The following is a 19547-nucleotide window of genomic DNA, read 5'->3' on the forward strand; positions in this document are numbered from 1 at the left end:
CTGTTAATTGCCTGCAGTGACACAAGCAAGGATTGACTTGGGCACGGGCAGGGGGAGGGGAGTTGTGCAATAGGCCTCTTCCATATGCCATCACACAATCTCGATTAGGTTTGCTTTTTCAAAGTATACAGAAAGCTGGTTACACAGACACAGCAAAACAAGTGTGAACGAAGGTAGGTATCAGCCTTTGTGGATACTTTAATTTACTTGAGTGCCAATTTTTAAAGATAATTTAATTTACACCCTGCGTTATCTTGCTGGAAACTTTCATAGTTACCATGGACCAAGTCTCTGCTAGAGGTGTGGCTCAAAAACTTGAAAGACCTAAATTTCAGAGCCCCCTGAAACGACAGCTGAAGAATTAATCATTACGCCCAGTAGCTATAGTTCACCTGCTTCGTTGTTCAAAGCATACAACAGAAAGGGAAGGGCTGCATTATAGAAAATCATGGCATCTAGTCTGGGGGAGGGAGGGAAGAGTGCGAGTAGCTAGTCTTCAGAGAACTGAAATATTTTGCCCCATGCCTCCAAAAGAATCCAACATGATTTATGGAGACCAGAGGGGATACAACTCCTGCTGTACCTCCCTGAGGAAGCCAATTGCAGCAGAACCCTACAATGCATTCAAGTTTCAGTAAGAGATAAAATAAAGACCAAATAGTTCCTCTTATTGGCATATTAATTAAAAGCACGCAATATATTTCAAGGAAATTGTAAGCTGACCCATTAGGATTGTGCCCTCTTACCACTGAAATAATTGAACACACAACCAGAAGTAGGACATCACTAGTTTCACTAAAAACTGACATGGTGATTTCTTAGTGAAGGACATCGGAACAATAAATGAAGCTGATTTTTTTAAAATTGCCACTATGGCTATTGTTCCAGTGATTTCTTCAACAGCTGTCAAGTATAAATTTATAGAAAATAAAACAAAACTGGATGGTTTGCATAAGGAAGCAGATCCCCCAAACTGGCAGAGAAGCTGCCTGGGTGGTTCAGCAAAAACATGCCTTAGCAGAAAGGTAGAAGTCCTTGTGTGTCTTCCTATTGAAAGGTATCAAGATGTAAAGTGCAGAAATGCTGATGATTAAAAATGACACATCCTCTTTCTACTGCCTATACAGCCTGATTATGAATAGTGACATATTTTTCTACAACCAACCCCAATATAATGGAATCTTATTCTGACTGGAAAATGAAACAGAAAAGGCTTGTGACCAAAACTGGGTTTGGTATTTATTACACACGTTGAAAATATATTCTGCTGTTCCATACGAAACATTCATAACAGTATAAAGTAAAACTTCAGAACCATGAAACAGTAATTTTCATGACACAAAGGCCCTTGAGTGACTCCATCATGTGTTCCCTGAGTAAAAAAGCAATGCCGATAATTCGGTTTTCCACAACACAACGCATTAAAAGAGTAACGTGAAGTGCTTGTGCAACCCGCGTCGCCATTTTGTGCAGGACCTCCCCATTCCCTGCAGTGGAAGGAGGCCCGGGCCTAGGGCCTGCTGCAGAGGAAGCAGCTCTGAAACACTTTTTGTAAATAAAGGCCTTCTTAAGCAAGGTGCTAAAACAGCAAAGTGAAACACACCCTCTCGAGTGTAGTGGTTGCTCCAAGGAGAAGGCAGCTATGGCAGATGGCGATGCCAGAGGTGCCAGACATTGGCCTTCACAGGTGAAAGCCAATACACCACCACATTCATGGAAAGGTGGAAAGAAAAGCACAAGGTGGGAGCTGTAAGACGGTGAGTGAATGAGAAACCTGGGTGAGACCAAGAATCCAGCTCTGTCATTTCACTCCCCACGAAGTATTGTTCTCTTGAGCCCCACCTTCACTGTTTTTGAATTCTTCTCATTTCCCTCTCCCCTCCTCCGCACCTTTCTCTGCCTGTTTTCCTACAGGGCTACCCAGTTTGTGGTAACAGCCAGCAGAAACGAACTCACGCCTCATGTTGAAGGAGAAGCCGTGCGAGAAGGGTCACGGAGTGCTCTCGAGATCGGGGTTTTAGTCACACGCACGGCACAGTTACTGACAGCAACCGCGAGGGAGAGACGGGCGCTGGAGAGCAAGGGGCAGGTTCAGCCTCATCTCTAGTCAGCTGAGGGCAAGGATTAGCTAAAAAAAAGAGAAGCTGCAAATTAGAGTCTGCAAGTAAGGGACAGAAGTGGTAGGATAAAATTGTCGCAGTGGAAATAGTGAACAAGCCATATAACTTCCTGGGTCACGGCGCACTTCGGGGCCCGAGGGCCACTCCCACAGCCGGGTCGCTGCCGCCCGCGGGCCTCGCACAGACTCGGAGAACTCCGAAATGAAGGAAGACCTGCTTAGTTCGCTCATTTTGAACGGGGGAAGAAATCCAGAGAGGGTGTGCGTACATATGGCTGATGAAAATCAAACCTCTGAAGTGCAGATTATCTTAATTACAGCTAGAAGAGCGTATAAGGTGCAAGTTTCAGACAGAGAGTTTCCATTCCGAGCTTTAATTCTGTAGTGATGAAAATACTCGTGAGTGCCTCTGTCTAGCTGAAAGAATTACACGTTGTCTTTTTTACAGCAGTTAGGACACTACTGACCCTAAGCAACAAAATCTCAATATGCACAAGGGGAAATAATATAGATAATCTGTATGAAATAGGACATCAGCAGCTTCCACACATTCACTCTCTCCACATGCCTTTCACTATAAGGTACCCACAGAAGGGAGAGGTTTAGTGAACAACGCCTTTTTTTTTTTCTTTTTTTTTTTCTTCCTCCCACCACAGCCCGGTTTTCTTTGAAAGAGGACCTAACTTCTAATAGGTTTTAAGACGTGCATGTGAACTTGCAAAATGCATTTGACAAAGTCTAGCAAGTGATCCTCCAAATTCTGGCTGATGCAAACTGTATTACATATCAGCTTTACCCTTTCCACTGTACAATACTCACAATTACTGTGAGCGCTAAGATGAGAATATAATGTGTGTTAGTAACTAGATCACACATTTGTTCCCACAACGTATTCATTTTATTGTATCTGTTGACCTCTATTAGTGAAATGATGCAAGGATTAAGGCTTTAAACATCTTCAGTGGAAAGTGCTATTTTAAAATCTGACGCATTTTGGCAGTTTCAAGTGCAGCAAAGTCAAGTTCATCCAACCTCCAACCCTAACACGGTGTTCGACTGCCTCTCTACCCTAAGTGGTAGGGTGTATTTTATCCATATAAATACTATTAAAACCACGTGGAAAAACATACCTTTAAACTTCATATAATTGCTAGTTATTTTATACATATAAAAACCCAAACAACACAAAACTCTTCGTGTACCTGTTTGCATAGTTGTAGTTGAAAGAAGTTTTGTATTCTTTTGTGTTCTTTAATCTATTGTTTAGAGAAACTGGTGTTTCATTTTACAGTTAAAAGAACTTAATTACTTGAATCATAGAGACATGAAAGGCAAGGGTAGGAAAGAAAACATCTCTCACTTTAAACTCTTCTTCCACAAGCTAATTTGATAGCATAACTTGAAAGTACAGAAATCTGAAATCTACTTCTGAGCATTTGAAACTTCACATGTTTTTACCTCTCTCTCAAGAGATATTACTCAGGCTTAGTGTGACATTTTGAAATGTCACCATCCCTGTCTCAAAACTAGATGTTTTAACACAGAATAGACACCTACCTGCTTTAATTCAGAAATCCATTCTCTATGTGATGTGATATTTTAAGAACCTCTGTGCATAGCCTTTCTCAGCCTAAGGAAAGAAAAAAAAAAAACAAACCAAAACCAAACTTCAGGAATCTCTTTCCTATCCAAACAAAAATGTCCTGCTAAAATCATTGGCTAAAGTCACTTTCCAAAAGCCTTATTATTCTGATACAGCCACAAATTTTGAATAAAAAAATATGGTGTGGGGGGGATATTTTCCCCTGAAATACACTTTTACCATGTCAAGAAAATAACATTATTTTCTCAGTAAAGGCAGAGTAATTTTATTTTCGCTGGATGGCTGAAGTTGGAAAAAGTGGTAGTGCTTGCCAGAGATCCACTCAATCTCCACATTTCAACCATTTGCAGCACCAGAACAATGGCACCCACGGGAACCCTCACAAACACTAACGCGGTTCTCTTTCTGGCATAATTTGATAATCATTGATATTAAACAAGTATGTAATCAGTTTTAACATCTATATATGGTAGCATATGAATAAATACATTCTGTAAGCTACTGCTAAATTTACAGGCAAACTAATATCTAGGTTCTTCAAGAGTTTCAAAACATTACATGTAAAAATGTTCTATCTGGAAAGTTATCTATGAAAGGGATTAATCTGTGCTCTTCTTGTCTAGTCCCTTGATTTGGTAAATTATCACTGGCAAGCTGTGAAATTTGTGTAAAACATTCTCTAAAGTGAGTAGTCATTTTTCAGCCCTAGAAGTCTTCTAAGAGTGTGCTAATACACTTGTACAATCAAGATGCAGATTTTCCTAAAAACTGAAACTGAAAAAACACCAGCTATCGTCAGTGCCATAAACAAGTTGTCACTCAGACATCACTCACCATATAAGGAAATAAAAGAAAAAAAGGCCATCGTTATTATGCAGGATATAAATAATACTGGAAGCGATTATCAAGAGTCTCCATCAGCTGATAGGTATCTGACTGTCAGAGCAAAACATGCAGAAATACAGAACTGAAAGGACTTTCCCAGTCCCTGACTCCAATGACTGCTATCACAGGCAACCAGCTCTTACCCTTTTCCTAACTTCACCTTCACATTGGCTTGCTCCACAGCTCCCAAAAATCTTAAGTGGAGAAGTAACTGCGTTTGAAGTAGCTCAATAGTTTTCCTTTCCGTAAGTTTATTAATGGCTAGTTCATACTGCATGTTCCTGTAGCTGATCTGTCCTTAAGATTTAACATTTCTGCACATCCCTGCAAGATTTCCCAATCACACCGATACACATACCCAGCAGTATTTGCATTTCTGCCACTAAGGCAGCACAGTCCCTATACCAGCCAGAATTTCTCCTTTCCGCACAGGGGTGTTCAGACCCACCCCCACTCCCCAATATTCCACATGAGAACTGCTGCTCCTGCAGGCAACCCCCCCCCCGCCTTTTTCTGCATTTGCCATACCTAATGCAAACCCAGGATTATAGGTGCCTTTTTTTTCCCCCCAAATAATTAATGCAAATTAATTTAAAACTAAAATAACAGATTTCTAGCACTTAATGAAGAGGCATCACCTTGTTTGCTGACTGACAGCGGGCTGTGACAGCCAGTGGTATCAAAGAAATAATTGGAAAATTAATTCTTTCTTCACTGAACATTCAAAAATGGAGGTAGCCATTGCCAAACAACATGAAATACAGTGAAGACAGCAACAAGCTCTGTATTTTGCTCTTTTTTAAACTATGGTTTAGTTGCTCACCAGATACACTTAAATTCTAAATGTAGAGGAGTGTGTGTGCACGTATTTCTTCCAGAAGTTACAGCATTTCAAAGTGAAGAAAAGTAATTAAGCCACAACGCAACTTCTGCTGCTATTGTATTCACACAGTAAGTAAAATAAATTACAAAAATGTTATTTAAATCAGGTAAAGCAAAGACGCCACTTCAAATTTGTGATGATGTGCTTTTGTTTAGATACATCACCCAACCAGCTCTTTAAGAAGTTCCTACTTATTAAGTATTAATTAAATGTTTTTGTCACTCCATGACAAAGATCCTTATTTAGCCTGAAATAAAGACAGACTCAAACTTTGTTTTATTTTTTAATAAAGTTTAAATAGTTAAAATAAGAGGAAAGAGTATGTTTTAAAGCCAAGCTATTTCCTTGTTCCATGCTAGGCCTTAAAAGTTGGATTTACTAGCGAATACGGGCCATGAGAAGAGAGCTGTATACTTAAAATGCTGGTGTAGAATATATTAAAATAGCCAGTGACTTACTCCAGCTTACCTTAAAACAAAGGAAACACAATCTTTACAGTTTTTTAAATGTACTGTCTCTTATCCTGATTAATTGAAAAATTATCCCTAAAAAACTTTTTTTTTTTTTTTTTTTTAATATGAAGACTCTACAAAATATTTGCTTTATCCATTGGCAGGACTTTGAAATTCTCCAGAATATTTAGATGTGTCTGCCTAAGAAAGTTTATAAATGCCAATCCAACACTGTAACAAAAATTCCAAACAGAACTGGAAATCAGAGTAACTCAACCAAGTCATCCCACTATAAGAATATTACATTTCACTTCTGCATAAACACAGATCAGCATGGTTTGTTTTGTTTTAAAAATTCTTCATGACCCGCAGAATACAGCATAGGTTTATTTCATTATTACCTTTTCCCTTCCATTTCCTTAATGCTATTTCCTCATTTACATGTAAAACACTAATTTGTCTACTGACTTTTTCTGCCCTTAGGGCTTTTTTCAGCCTCGATTCTACCCTCACCCAAAGAGAACATTCCCCTCTTGCTTCTTAAAGAGGTTTTTGTTTGTTTGATTGATTTTCATTTTCTTCTTTTTCAGATACAGGTAAGTGTCCTACCATAAAGGGAGCATGGAAATGAACGGGAATAGCACTGGGAGTTACCAGGACATTTGCAAGCCAAGACTTTGAGTAGAAACTTCAACAGCTACTATTTTTGAAAGAAAAATGTCATGCTTTCTTTATATTTGATAAGATTTGACATATATGATAATATGTCTACTATAAACACAGTCTTGTGCCACAAACAGCCACAAACTGCAGACAAAGCAATATAGCACAGAGTTTGATGAATTCAGTGTAACACACAAAAAAATGAGTCCTAGTAGCAGCTGCAATGGTAACAAACATTTAGAAACCAAAGCGATCCAATAACCTAAAAATACATCTGCTAAAATAAGCAAAAATCTGTGCAATGAGATTAGAAACTTCCAAATTTCAGGCTGATTGCTCAGGGACCACAGTAGAAAACTAAACTCAGATGTAAGGAAGTATTAGCTTGGAAAAGCCTCAGCTTTCCAAAATTCAAAATTATTAAAAAGCAATACATCTGTTCATCATTCTATGATTTAACTGTTTTCTAGTCTATGGGAATAAACAGCAGGATACAATCGTTTGTAACATCCGTTTACTTTTTTTTTTAACTTTTAAAACTAAATTAAGAAAATATTCTTACAGAAAAAAAAATTTAGATGAGCACAAAGAAATGCCATGACAAATCCTGAGACAAATTATCCTACATCATTGCTAGTCTATGAAAACTGGTTTGAATAATAAACATACTGGAGTATTCAGTGACAGCATACAAATCAAAAGTATTTGTAAATTATTAAGTTGTGCATGTTTTTAAATGACAAAACATGCTCACGGGTTTACTTTAAAATCTCTCACTGCTTGTTATCAAAGTTAAAAGATCATTTGCATACCAATACACATACTGTAAACATGAACTTCTCATTAAGGAAAGATGGGTTTACAGTAATTTGATCTTTTACAAAAAGCTATTGGTAACTGAATCTCTCAGTGTCTAACTTTCTAGAAAATTAAACCAATGTTTCCACTCTCAAAGTTGAAACACTACCACTTTAGGAAACAACCCTGTTTATTTGTTAATCAGAAATACAATCAAGTGGCATATTTCCATTTGCTCTTCGGCTGACAGTTTCGGCTTCATTATATTTTACAAGACAACAGCAGACTTGCAGAGGTCCCGTAAATTCTTTCATATCGCAACTGATTTAATTACAGTGGTGAAGAAAAGCAGCGGTGATGCAAAATAAGATCAGCCCAATTGCCCTTATCTGATGATAGGATCTCTCTTCCTGTTTGGCTTGCAGCAGTGAGGACTTCTTGGTTTGTTTCAGTTTTTTGTTGTTTTTTTGTTTTTTTTTCTGGTCAGGCTGCCTCTGTCAAGACCGACAAAAGCAAGAAGTTGACATGCCCTTATAATTCCAGCTTGAGAATGATCCTCATACCAATATAGCTGAGTTTCAATCAGTAGGTCGGGGAATGATACTAATGTGGAGAAAATTATCTGGATAGCTCATATGTTCGCTTAGCCACTGTATGGGTGTTTCCAGCATTGGCTCAATTCCATGAATCATCACTTGAGTCTTCTGCTCTCCATCTAATTAAAAGAAAAAGAGAAACCACTAGTACACCGTTCAAAGTTCACAGAAAGATTAAACATTTACTTATAGTTAATTTACGGTAGATTTAATTGGTGTTACAGAGTTTAACATTTAACAGAACAAAAAGCAGGAAATATTGGTATGGAGAAAGCTAAGATTTCCGTCATCTAAAACAGAAACTTTGAGTTAAAATTATTTCCAAGAAAAAATTGGGTTAAAATGAAACTTAATGAAAGTGCCACTCTTCTTTATTAGTTGCAAGTTTTTTTCTCCTACAGTGATCACAGCTTGATGTCAACACAGTTAAGGCATATCCATCTCGCCTGGCTATAAGCCATATGAATTTTACACAGATCATGCTTAAGATGTTGAGCTTCCTAAAACATACTAATGAAATTGTATTCTTAATACTGTGATCTCCTGAAAAAGCTGGACTATGTGTAATATGTCACACATATAATACATGTAATATTCCTGAAGTAGTTTTGTTTTGCTAAGAATAATTTACTTAAGTCTCTAGCAATATTTCAGAGTTACTCAGAAGGCTGAGTTGGCACCAGCTTTTTCTCCCTTAGTTTCATCTTTTGGAAAAGCTAAGTTAGCAAATGATTCCCAGTATGACAAGATTATTTTCTAAGAATATTTCAATTTTTTTTATTTATACTTGTCCCGGAGGATGCAAGCACTTTGATCCTTTGATTCAAATGATGGGAACCAGCTAAAGCAACTGACATAACTGTCATGAAATGAACTAAAAAAAACAAAAAATGAAAATTTATTTCAGAGCCTTGAGATGAGAAGAACATCTGAAATATGCTCCAAATAATGGTTAGGGGAAAAAAAAGTATGCAGTGACCTTTTACTGTTTTTATACTATACTCTGGCTTTCTCACATGGACCTACCACAGTGAAATCCACATTCAGGGCTCAAAAACATAACCGCCTTCTCTAACTGGCATTTTATGCCCCCCTCAACCATCTGTATCACGGAACAAACCACGATGCTCCCCAAGAGTTGCATGGAAGAGAGCAGAATCTAGAAATGAAGGTACTATTACTGGCTCTTTCATACAGCTACCCCAGTTGTAGCATAATTACTATTTTATAACATCGATAAAATCTTATTTGTTTGGTAAATAAAATGATTTGACAGCTGCCTGAAGAAGTCTGTATTATAACCGAGTATTTATACCAGCACAGGCTAAATTAAACTAGGAAGAATCATCCTTGAATATGCTGTTGACTTTATGCTAGTAATAATTCTTCCTGCAGAAACAGACAGTTATGTTTGCCTAAAATAAAGCATTATACACTAGTTACATGTTACCTACATATGGTATCATATTCTGTACAAATTATTGATTAAATATATAAAGCTTGATTCTCTAAATGGCATAGTATACACATTATCACACTAAATTAAGCATAAACAATTGCTGGTTTCTGGTTTTATTGCAGATAGGTCAGAATAACACAGCACATCATTTAAAAATAAACTTCTGGTATTTCCAACCAAAGCAGGTATTTACTGGGCTGCAACATTACCAGTCAGATTGTCAAGAGTATAAACGGCAAAAGAAAAGATCTCAGAAACCAAGTTTTTACATTAAGAAGTTACGGAACATCTAAATATTTTTAATATTAAAAGTAACTCCCAAATATATGTATTTAACATTTTCAAATTAAAATCTATCTATGGTATTCTATGGCACTCCATAAACTGGCCACAGAGTTGGTGACTTTTTTTTACATTTCATAATATTATTTGATTTTCAGAAATTTGCATACACAAACAGATGGAAGAATGCTGTTTCAGCGTTAGTACTGTGCTAGCCACCTATACATAGCTGACTTCTTAGCAAAAACTTGCACAAAAAATACATTAAAAGCTTTAGAACCTCAGTATCATTTTCTTGTCATTGGAGGAAAGGCTTATAAATGATAAACACTTTCTTTGGCTCTTCTTTTACTGTGTGACAGAACATTTTTGGATGCATCCCTGCTCCCTACCCAACTTTGTCTCTTTCTCATACAAATCTTTTATTCTGTTCCTCAGCAAACTGAGAAAGTCTCAGAGGTCAATGAAGAATTTACAGTTTAATTAAAGTCTAAATCTCTGCATTAGCATTGTTTGTGCTTTAGTATTACCTCTGACAAAGCATCACTTCTCCTTAATTCCTTTTCCCCCTTGAGGCTTGACTAAAGAGATCTTATCTACCTATTCTGTGTTTACTGTAGCCTTCTCTCACAAAATCCATTGTTTTTACTTTAACATTCTTCCCTCCTTTTGTTACTAGGGACCATAAACTCTCACTTAAGTCACATTTACCCAAACTTTCTTCAACTTTCATGTTTCAGTAACTTCCCTATTTTGAATCACATACAGAGTCTTTCTCCTATAGATGGCTCCTCCGCTTTATATAGCAAAAAGTTGTCAACAACAAATACACTAAAAAAATTACTGGAAAATATTCTTGTTTTCTCAACAGCTGTCTAATTTGTATCCACTATTACCACTGTGATCTGGGTTCTGTGTGATTTGCTAGCTATCATGAAAGCTTCATCCACCTGGTTTATAGCTATAATAGATTTACGTAATATTTTTCCTTCCATTACTGTTCACAGTCTTAAGAGTTGTAGCTTATTTTGTATGCATCTTGACACACCAAGTGCTGTCCTCTTCTTCCCCACCCCATATTCTATGATAACAAAGTCTTTTTAGACTGACAAAATGTCTCTATAAAAGTGTACAAGTTGCTAAACACAACATACATTTAAATGAGTGGTATAAGATTTAAATGACTTACAAAGAAGATTAATGCCATTCTATGTCATTGAACGAGGTCTATAAAAATTAGGGCAAATAATTCTGCTCATCAGTAGTGCAAGGGGTCTGGACCTGATAATATCATTACTGTCAATACCCATTTTACAATATTCAGTAATGTAGTAAAGAAAACAGGACTTCCTTAAACCCAAGAAATTCAAGTTCTCCAGTCACCTCACTAACTTTTTTTTTGCTTTTAAAATCATGATAGAACTGATTTACATGTTAGCTATCATATAAGCTAAAGATGGTTTCTTTTACTTTGTTGCAAATTAATCTCGGGAAGAAGTGGAAATATCAGAAAAATAAAAGTATAGCAATTCATGTTTCGTAGGAAGTTTTTATAATGTGTGTACGTAGTAACTATTTACTTAGAGTATTTTTATACTACTGAAGTGATGAACGAATAAGAAATACTGTTCTAGCTTTTCCAAAAAAAAAAAAAGCCTCAAAACCAATTAAGTCATCTCCTATCAGAGTGGTTGTCCCAGGATTAAATGATTTTTCTTCGCTTTCCTTGTGGAGATCCATGAATATAGGAGGCACTATAGCCTCTGAAAGTCACTAGTGGCAAGTGATAAGTACAGTTTACAAAGTTTTTGGTAAAACTTAACAATATTCTGTCTCCAGAGGGCAGATAACTATTTTTACATGTTGTGTACAAAGAAATTTTTGAAATATTTCAGATCACAATTTAGACACTAACTCAAAGGCTGCAACACTTAAAGTAGGGACCTGACCCAGGCTAAGAAATCATACCATGTCAAGTCAGAAGAGTTTCCCAACTCTGTATAGAAAATGGAGAGAAACAGGCAGCTCTGAAGTGAAGGTTTTAAGAGGTCTGCTTCTCTCTCATCTATAAGGTGCCTCAGTGTTCCTGATCAGGAAAGCACCTTGATCCAGGCAAAGAAAGTATTGGCAAAGGACTCTCTTTTGCAGATAGGCATCTGCTGGAAGGAAGCAAGAGATAGTGGCTGTTGCATCTCAACAGTCCTTGAGGTAGTGGCTCAAAGACCTCCTCAACCTGAGGCAGCTTGAGTCCACTCTCCCTTCTTTAAGGAGAATGCCCTAGCTACTACGGTATTTGCTGTTGCTAATTCCAAACTTCCTCTAAAAACTCTCAATGTTCAAGAGTCAGCAAGACACAGAGAAAGAACAAAGAAGAGTAAATCTGTAGTCTTCAGAGAAGGCAGGAAGATGTGCAATGTCATGGTATCACGTGGTAGGTTTTTCTATTTCCTTTAGCTATATAAGTTATTGCTTGCAAAGTAAACCTCTCGATATTAGGAAATAAAAGAATTTAATTAGCTCATTCAGCATCAGTTCAGATTGTTACACATACCTCTGATGCAATCTAAATACATTTTTCTACTGAATTATCTTTTTATTTCAAAAGGAAGAATTAAAGATAGAGGGAAAAGATTGGTTTTGAGACAGATTCAAGTGCCTAAGAATAGTGAGAAGGCACTACTTCTGGCAAAGGTACATATTTCAGCCATTTTCCGCTCAGATTAGCACCACAATGATCACCAATGCTGCAGCTACATACTCCCTTTCACCTACACAAGATTGGCTTCTCTAGCTAGACTACATCTGTGATGCACCACTTAAAATTCTTTAGTAGGATAAAATACCTCCCTTCTGATTTGTGGCCTTTAGCAATCACCTGTCAGGACAATTTAGCTGGCTTAAATTCTTTCACTGATAGACAATATAAGATATTCAGGATTTAGCAAAAATGGCCGTGGAGTACTTCGAGTCCTCTGTATGGAAGTCCTCTGGAGAGCAAGTCCCAGAACCTGCCTGTAGGATCAAAATGGACAATGCAGAAACCACAGCTTCTTACTCAGGGCAGCACCACTTGCAAAAGTGGCTTTAAAACCCTAAAAAGGGCAATAGAACCCTGTGCTCCAAACTAGGAGCAAATAACGCACTACTTGCATGATACAAGGCTGCAGGACTATAGTGGACAAGGATCCTAAAAAGTATAAGGAGTAAATATAACCAAGTATCATGCAGTAGCCGCCTTATGAATCATGTAACAGAACTAGTTTCCAGCTTTTTCAGCTGTGAAGTGGTCCATAAACATTTGCTTGCTTATCTTCAGATATGTTCTGGATTAGATGATACTAAAGGTATTCCTGACAATAGGTTATACCAGACTGTGGGAAAACTCATCTTGGGTCAGCGTTACAAGGAGCAGAGCTCTCCTTTTGTGGCTGTGGTGCAGCTGCTTTCCATTCCACCCCTCCTGCTCCTCGGATTACCAGGCAGGAGGACAGGCCTTTAGGTGCACATACCCTGAAGCAGCCGGAGGACTCCTTGACAGCATGTGCTCAGCAGCTGGTGTCTCGGACATCTCTGAATCTGAAGAGACACACCAACATCTTCACCGGGAAGATTTTCATCTGCCTCTTTCGGATCTCTTAGGAAATTACTTACAGATACATAGCTTTCAGTAACGTGCTTCACTAAGTTTGTTACTGACAGCTATTGCTGACTCAATTTTTAAAGGGTAAAGCCAAAGCTGGGTGGGGCTAAGTTCCTAGCAAGCAAAGGTGAAAATTTCCTTCTTGATAGCTACAATTCTGGTCTAGCACAGAGGATCATATATGAAACTATGTGCAATTATTTACAAAAGACTACACTACATTAGCAAGCAAATTCAAAGACTATGTTCTAACGTGTAACTACAGGTGGTAAGACAAAAGTGGACAGTGGCTGAAGTTACCCTTCCCCTCTATAGGCACCTCAGGTTGGATATTCTAGGACATACAGAGAAGAGACAGCCCCAGACAAGCCTCATAGCCTAAAGAGGTACTCCAGTGACTTCTGCACCAGTAGTAGAATATAAGTAAACAAGCACTTGATGAACATACTTCACTTTTTGCACTTTTAAAGTAGGTAACATCTCTAAATAACCCAAAACCTCAATGTTGTCAGTAATGGTACAATTTGATACAGGGATCTTTTGACTGCTAGTGCTGAAACTGTTGAATAGCATCTAGCTCTTCAACAGCAACCTGTCCCAAACTGAAAACAGCTCCAATGTCTGATATTAAAATTGACAATGACTGGATACCATTCACAACAAAACAAGCTTCACAATTATTTTCGTTGCATGTGCTAAAGTCACATGTGCTCATAAAATATCCATAAACTTCAAAAAAATTAAGCTAAGGAGTATTATGAACATTTTCATATCACTTTTGTAATATTTACTTTAGCCAGATAACATATCTTTTTAAAATTATGGCAAAATATTGCTTTGCTTAGTGAGCAAGCTTAGCTACAGAATGAATTCAACCCATCTATAAATCAAATACTCACACATTGCTTTTCTTAAGTATCTTTTAAAAAAAAAAAAGTTAAACCATATTATTTCAGGCTTTTCCATTCATAAACTCAAATCTAACTGGAATATTTCTGCCATCAGTTTCTGGCACATGTATGTGTAATATCAACCAAAGTACAGAAACATGGTGAGATGTTCAGATTCCACAGTAATGATTACCTCAATATAAAGGTCTCAAATACTAAAACAAACTTGTATTTTAAACAAATCTTACCTACTCAGCTGAGTACTAACAGGTGCTCAATACTTATGCAATTTTATGGGAAGTACATACAAAAAAAGTTGAACTTGGTCAAATCTCTTGGCCAAATGATCACTTACTCTTTGAATGAACTCAGCACAAGTACTTCAGACAGTGAACACAAGTTCTCTTTACTGATACAATATATTTTATATTTAGGAAATGATAGCTTCAAGTTCTAGGGTGACTATACATTCCATTGAGCAGGGTTTTTTTTAGTTAAAATTTTAAAAATAGGAATAAAATCTTAGTATGAGTTTTCAGAAGCTTCATACTACCCTATTTCAGCCATTATATTCCAAGCCTTCCTTACTTTCTCTGAATTCCACCCTATTGCAATAAAGGACCCCGCTCGTCAGAGTAGTAGGCTTCATTGCTAGAAGCGACTCATTTTCCACAGCAATCTTAGCATACTTTTTGCCTCACTTTAATTGCACATAAATTACCAAAATCCTTATTCCCTTCATCTCCCCTAATTTGGAATAATTGTCAGTTTAAACAGAAACACAGATGATATATTGGATCACAATCAGCAAGACATGCTGTTCAGCATCCTCTGACCAAGAGCAAGAACACACAAAAAATTCTGCAAAGCTGACTTTAAAATCGCCTAGCCACAACAAAAGGTTCCTCCGACCTCAAAAATGTAGAGGCTGATATGTGACACAAAAGCACAGGATTGACTTTTCCTTCCTGCCTACATATCCTGCCAGCCGTAGGGAAAGCCACTGATGCTGATTTCAGGTGAAGAACTCGCACGCAGAAATACATGGTCGATGCATCATTCAGAACAAGTCTTCTTCCTCAAAATGATTCTGTATCTGGAACAAACATTGTTCCAAACACACGATGTGGTATAGAGAATAAGAACGTCAGTTCCTGGATATAATCTAACTTCCCAATATGAATATAAGTAAACAATCAGGTAGATCTGGTTAACTGGCAGCAAAAAGAGAATATCTCTCATTTTAACCACTGGTAGTAACATGAGTTCAATTGCTCAAATTGAACGTCACAGTTTTCCTAAATCTGTGTTCTGAGCTCTGGATATTCTTGATATCTACACAGATATCCCACAGAGCTTTTACCTATGGTAAGTTCCTGGCCTCAAAGACAACTAATGGTAAATAAAATCCACAACTTTGAATTTCATTTAAAAATATCTTTTAGAAGGAATGTTAATTCTTAATAGGTTTACCGAACAACTTCTTACAGATAACAGAACAAGAGTGCTTAACCTATCTTTTCTAAGTCATTATTTTGATGTTTTAAATTCTTCTCCAAAATAAACAGTTCAAAACATCAGTCTCTCTCCACCCTGGAGTGTTTTGGCATTCATATTAAGTGTCTCAATTTCACCCTTAGAGTCCCTTGATGTCATCTTACTAGAGTCCCTTCTAAGAACTATTGCTTCTTAGTCCAAAATGCTATAACAGAACTAGACCTGTATCAACCTCAGTGAACGCTGTTCTTGCAGAGTACTTGACTACAAAAGCCCAGCTCCAGGCAAGATATCTCAAGTATTCCTCCATGGTGACACTGTCATGAAGTCCATACTCACCGATTTAGCTTTAATTACTGCTGTTATTTCTTTACATGGTTTTGACACAGGCCAGTTGGCTGATCTCTACATGATCTTCTTGTGGCATGAACATCTCCTACTTGAGTTTAGACATTTGTGACTTAAAGGAGAGAATTTTTTGTCACAGTTCTTAGTACGATTAGATTCCCTGGATTATATTATATTCCAGCACGGTCCTAGCTTTCTCTATCCTCAAAATGCAAGTAGATGAATATTCAACATTATCATCTGCATTAAGTATCATTAAATACTGAGATAAAATAAAATACTTGGCATCACTCCTATTCATCATTTTCTTCTCCATGCAATTTTTCCTCTCATTATTTCCTATCATCTTCTACCTCAAGTCTACCCTCAGGTTAAATAGCCACATTTCTGAAATATAACAAAAAAACGCGGATTAAACTAAAACCACAAGCAAAAGTTCCTTACACATTGGAGCAGCTTATGAGAATCTGGGTTACATTTCTAATCTCAAAGAAGCCAGAAAGTATGTAAACAAACTAGAAAACTTATTTCTATTCCACTGAAAAAGTTTTTAAAGAAAGTGAATTTGGCCTCAAACACCAGCAAGTCCAGGTTGCCTGAGCAGACTACTTTTAACAATTCCCCATGCAGTCTAAAACAGTTAACAGTGACAGTAATGCTATTTAAGACAACCAAGGGGATTTCTCCTTCTGTAAAAGAGTTCATGCAGCTCAGTGGAAAAGCAGATAGACGATGGAAATGAAAGCTTTACTTCACTAAACTTTGTTGGTTTTATTTATTTATTTATTTTTATTCTTGTATATTTAATAGAAGCTTTTTAATGGGGTTGTTGTAATAAGTCCCAAACTAATTTACTGCAGAACCCTAAAATACTTTTCTTAAATATTTAACATTTTAGTAGTTAAAAGGTTTTAGAAGACCTTACAATGACTGAGCCTGAGATGCCTCCTATCAAACATCTAGCTTCAGGCAGGAGAAAAAAAAAAAAAAAAAGAAATTTTATAAGATGAAACTCTCAGGAAATATTCTTATACCCCTTCTTCCTTAGCATCGGTGCCTTAGCCTCAGCCCTGAATCAGCAATAAACTTGTGCTAGTTTGTAAAAGACTGGGATTAGCAATTGAAGCTTATAAAACAATTTCCTGCAATAGGTTTAAGTTTGGCTATACACATGTGAACAAAGTGGCAAAGTTCAAGGCAAATCATGCTGCTGTTCCATGTAACTGGCAAGCACACAGCACATTTATATATACAAGGAACAGGCAAGGTGTGCATTAAAAGACAAGCACTTGAATGCATGACAAATTGAGCCCAACTCATCCATGGTATGTTTTCCATTGCTGAGGGAGAGCTAAATCACTTTTAGGAGTTGTGTAGCTTTTTTTTAAACAGCAGGCATCTTGACTTACAATAAATTAACACTTTCATGCATCATGCCCTTAAGTAGATTTGAGGTTTCTTTTCCCTCTAAACTGTGTGCAGCTGACCTTCAGAAAATAAGGCTACCTCTGTATACAGCTAGGGAGCTAAATGTGGTCAATATGGTTCTTTCTCTATAAAGACTGGTATAATGCAAATCAATCTGCTGTAGAAGACCTCTTGTTGCTAATAGTTTGTGAGAACTTTTATTATGTCATTGTTTTCAAAATACTGTTATGCCAATTAAATAGGAAATTCTCTATACAATCATATTATATATTCCCTATGCATATGTGCATTCATACACTTTTAAAGGTTTTTAACGGCATTCTTGAACTTTCAACCTCTATTTTACTTCATTTTCAAGTTACTATAATTCACATCATGCCTGCAAATATTCCTTGATTGTAATGACCGTCCATCTTTTATAATGAACTTTTCAGCTAATCAAACGATGAACTATTCCTAGCGAGGCAAAGCAAAGAAGGATTACTGTTGCTGCAAAATCATTGTCAATACAGAAAAGACCAGCACATTTACTTGTTTTCATCAAGGCATGATGCTAATTGTTAATTTATCTGCCCAGTTTAATAAATCAAATTCAAAAGTGGACATTTGGACATAATTACAGTTTAAAAACATATGCCTGAAAAAGTGATAAGCGATATATACAGATCAAAGGCTTAATGTTTGCTATTTCATGTTGTGTACCTTCCCCCATTTAACCGGAGAAAAATAAACTGGTTTTGCCTTTTTTAAAATGCTACTTCCAGCAAAATTATTATGATATTTAACAAAGTAAACAACTTCACAAGCAAACTATACATAAATATGGAGATGAGTTATTTAATTAACCCCAAAGTATGGACAGTTTTGTTCCATGTCTGACAAATTCTTCAACTTCTGCTAAGCTGATCAGTAAAAACTCAGCTAATTGAATCCATCGATGTGAAAAACCACAGGCTCAACTCTGTATTGCATACTTCAAGCTGAAGGATTTCTGCTTCAGCCATGGCGGTAATAGTCAGTGGGGTCAGGTCAAAGAGGGTTAAAGTGAGTCAGGATATAGCCAAAGGAATACATCAAACACTGATTTTAAAAGGGCAATTAATCTTAGACAGAAATGTTTCCTGGGGAATGAGATCTCAATCTTAAGAGCACACTACATGATGTAGCAGTAAAAATGTACATATACAAGCTTAGAGAGCTTTCATCCTGTGATCACAAACAGAAGGGGAGTGCTGTTTATCAGAGAAATACAAACCCTTGCTAAAATACTTACATTAGCTTCTTCCGGGCCCTTACTCATTGAAAAATAAATTCTTTAATGAGCAGGCAATAGAGTTGGCACACATGAAATATTTTTTTCTGTACAGGTACTGTAAGTTCTCTTGAACAGCTAGTCGATTAAAGTATTTAGAGATCTCTACCACAGTTAAATTAAACAATTTAGTCTTGCAAAACTCAGGAAAGAGTGGATAAAGAAGTAATGGAATACCTGAAGGGCTCTTTACACTGAACAGTAACTTTAAAAAAATAAAATAAAATAACCCTCCCCACAAAACACCTACCTGTTCAGAGTTAAGATTGGAAGTGAATTTTCATCCAAAGTTCATTTTTGTTTTTCCATTCCAAAATACCAAGAGAGTTCGCTTCAAAGCTGACAGATTATCATATAATCTTTATTTTTAAGGAGAGTTTGGCTAGTAACAAGTTTTTTTTGTTTGTTTTAGAGTTCAGAAAGTATCTTTCCACTTTACAGCAGAAAAGTAGATCCATAAAACTTATAACACATATATACAGCATTTGCAAACGGAATTTGCTAAGTTAGTATCATTAATTAGTTAGCAATATCACTAGGAATCATTAGCTATGTGGACAAAACACTGCAGGTACATAGCTCTGAAATAAGTTACAGCTAATTTTGCTGCATCAGTTTGCAATTTAAAGAGAGCTGGCTTTGCAACCACCCTTCCACCTGAGGATACTGATCCCCAACATCACAAGTGGCAG

The 19547-nt window shown here is 36.8% G+C and overlaps 1 protein-coding gene across 2 annotated transcripts in view; it reads right to left on the bottom strand.

Moving 5' to 3' along the window:
- Positions 1 to 6025: 6025 nt before the first annotated feature.
- ATG5 (autophagy related 5) overlaps positions 6026 to 19547 on the bottom strand; it is an 84365-nt gene continuing 70843 nt past the window's right edge. For both annotated transcript variants that reach the window (XM_075046701.1, XM_075046702.1), the window contains one exon: positions 6026 to 8118. In XM_075046701.1, the coding sequence (XP_074902802.1) occupies positions 7982 to 8118 (137 nt within the window). In that variant the 3' untranslated portion in view covers positions 6026 to 7981. The remainder of the gene's footprint in view (positions 8119 to 19547) is intronic.

This window comes from Buteo buteo, chromosome 15 (genome assembly GCF_964188355.1).
Source record: "Buteo buteo chromosome 15, bButBut1.hap1.1, whole genome shotgun sequence".
Classification (NCBI taxonomy): domain Eukaryota; kingdom Metazoa; phylum Chordata; class Aves; order Accipitriformes; family Accipitridae; genus Buteo; species Buteo buteo.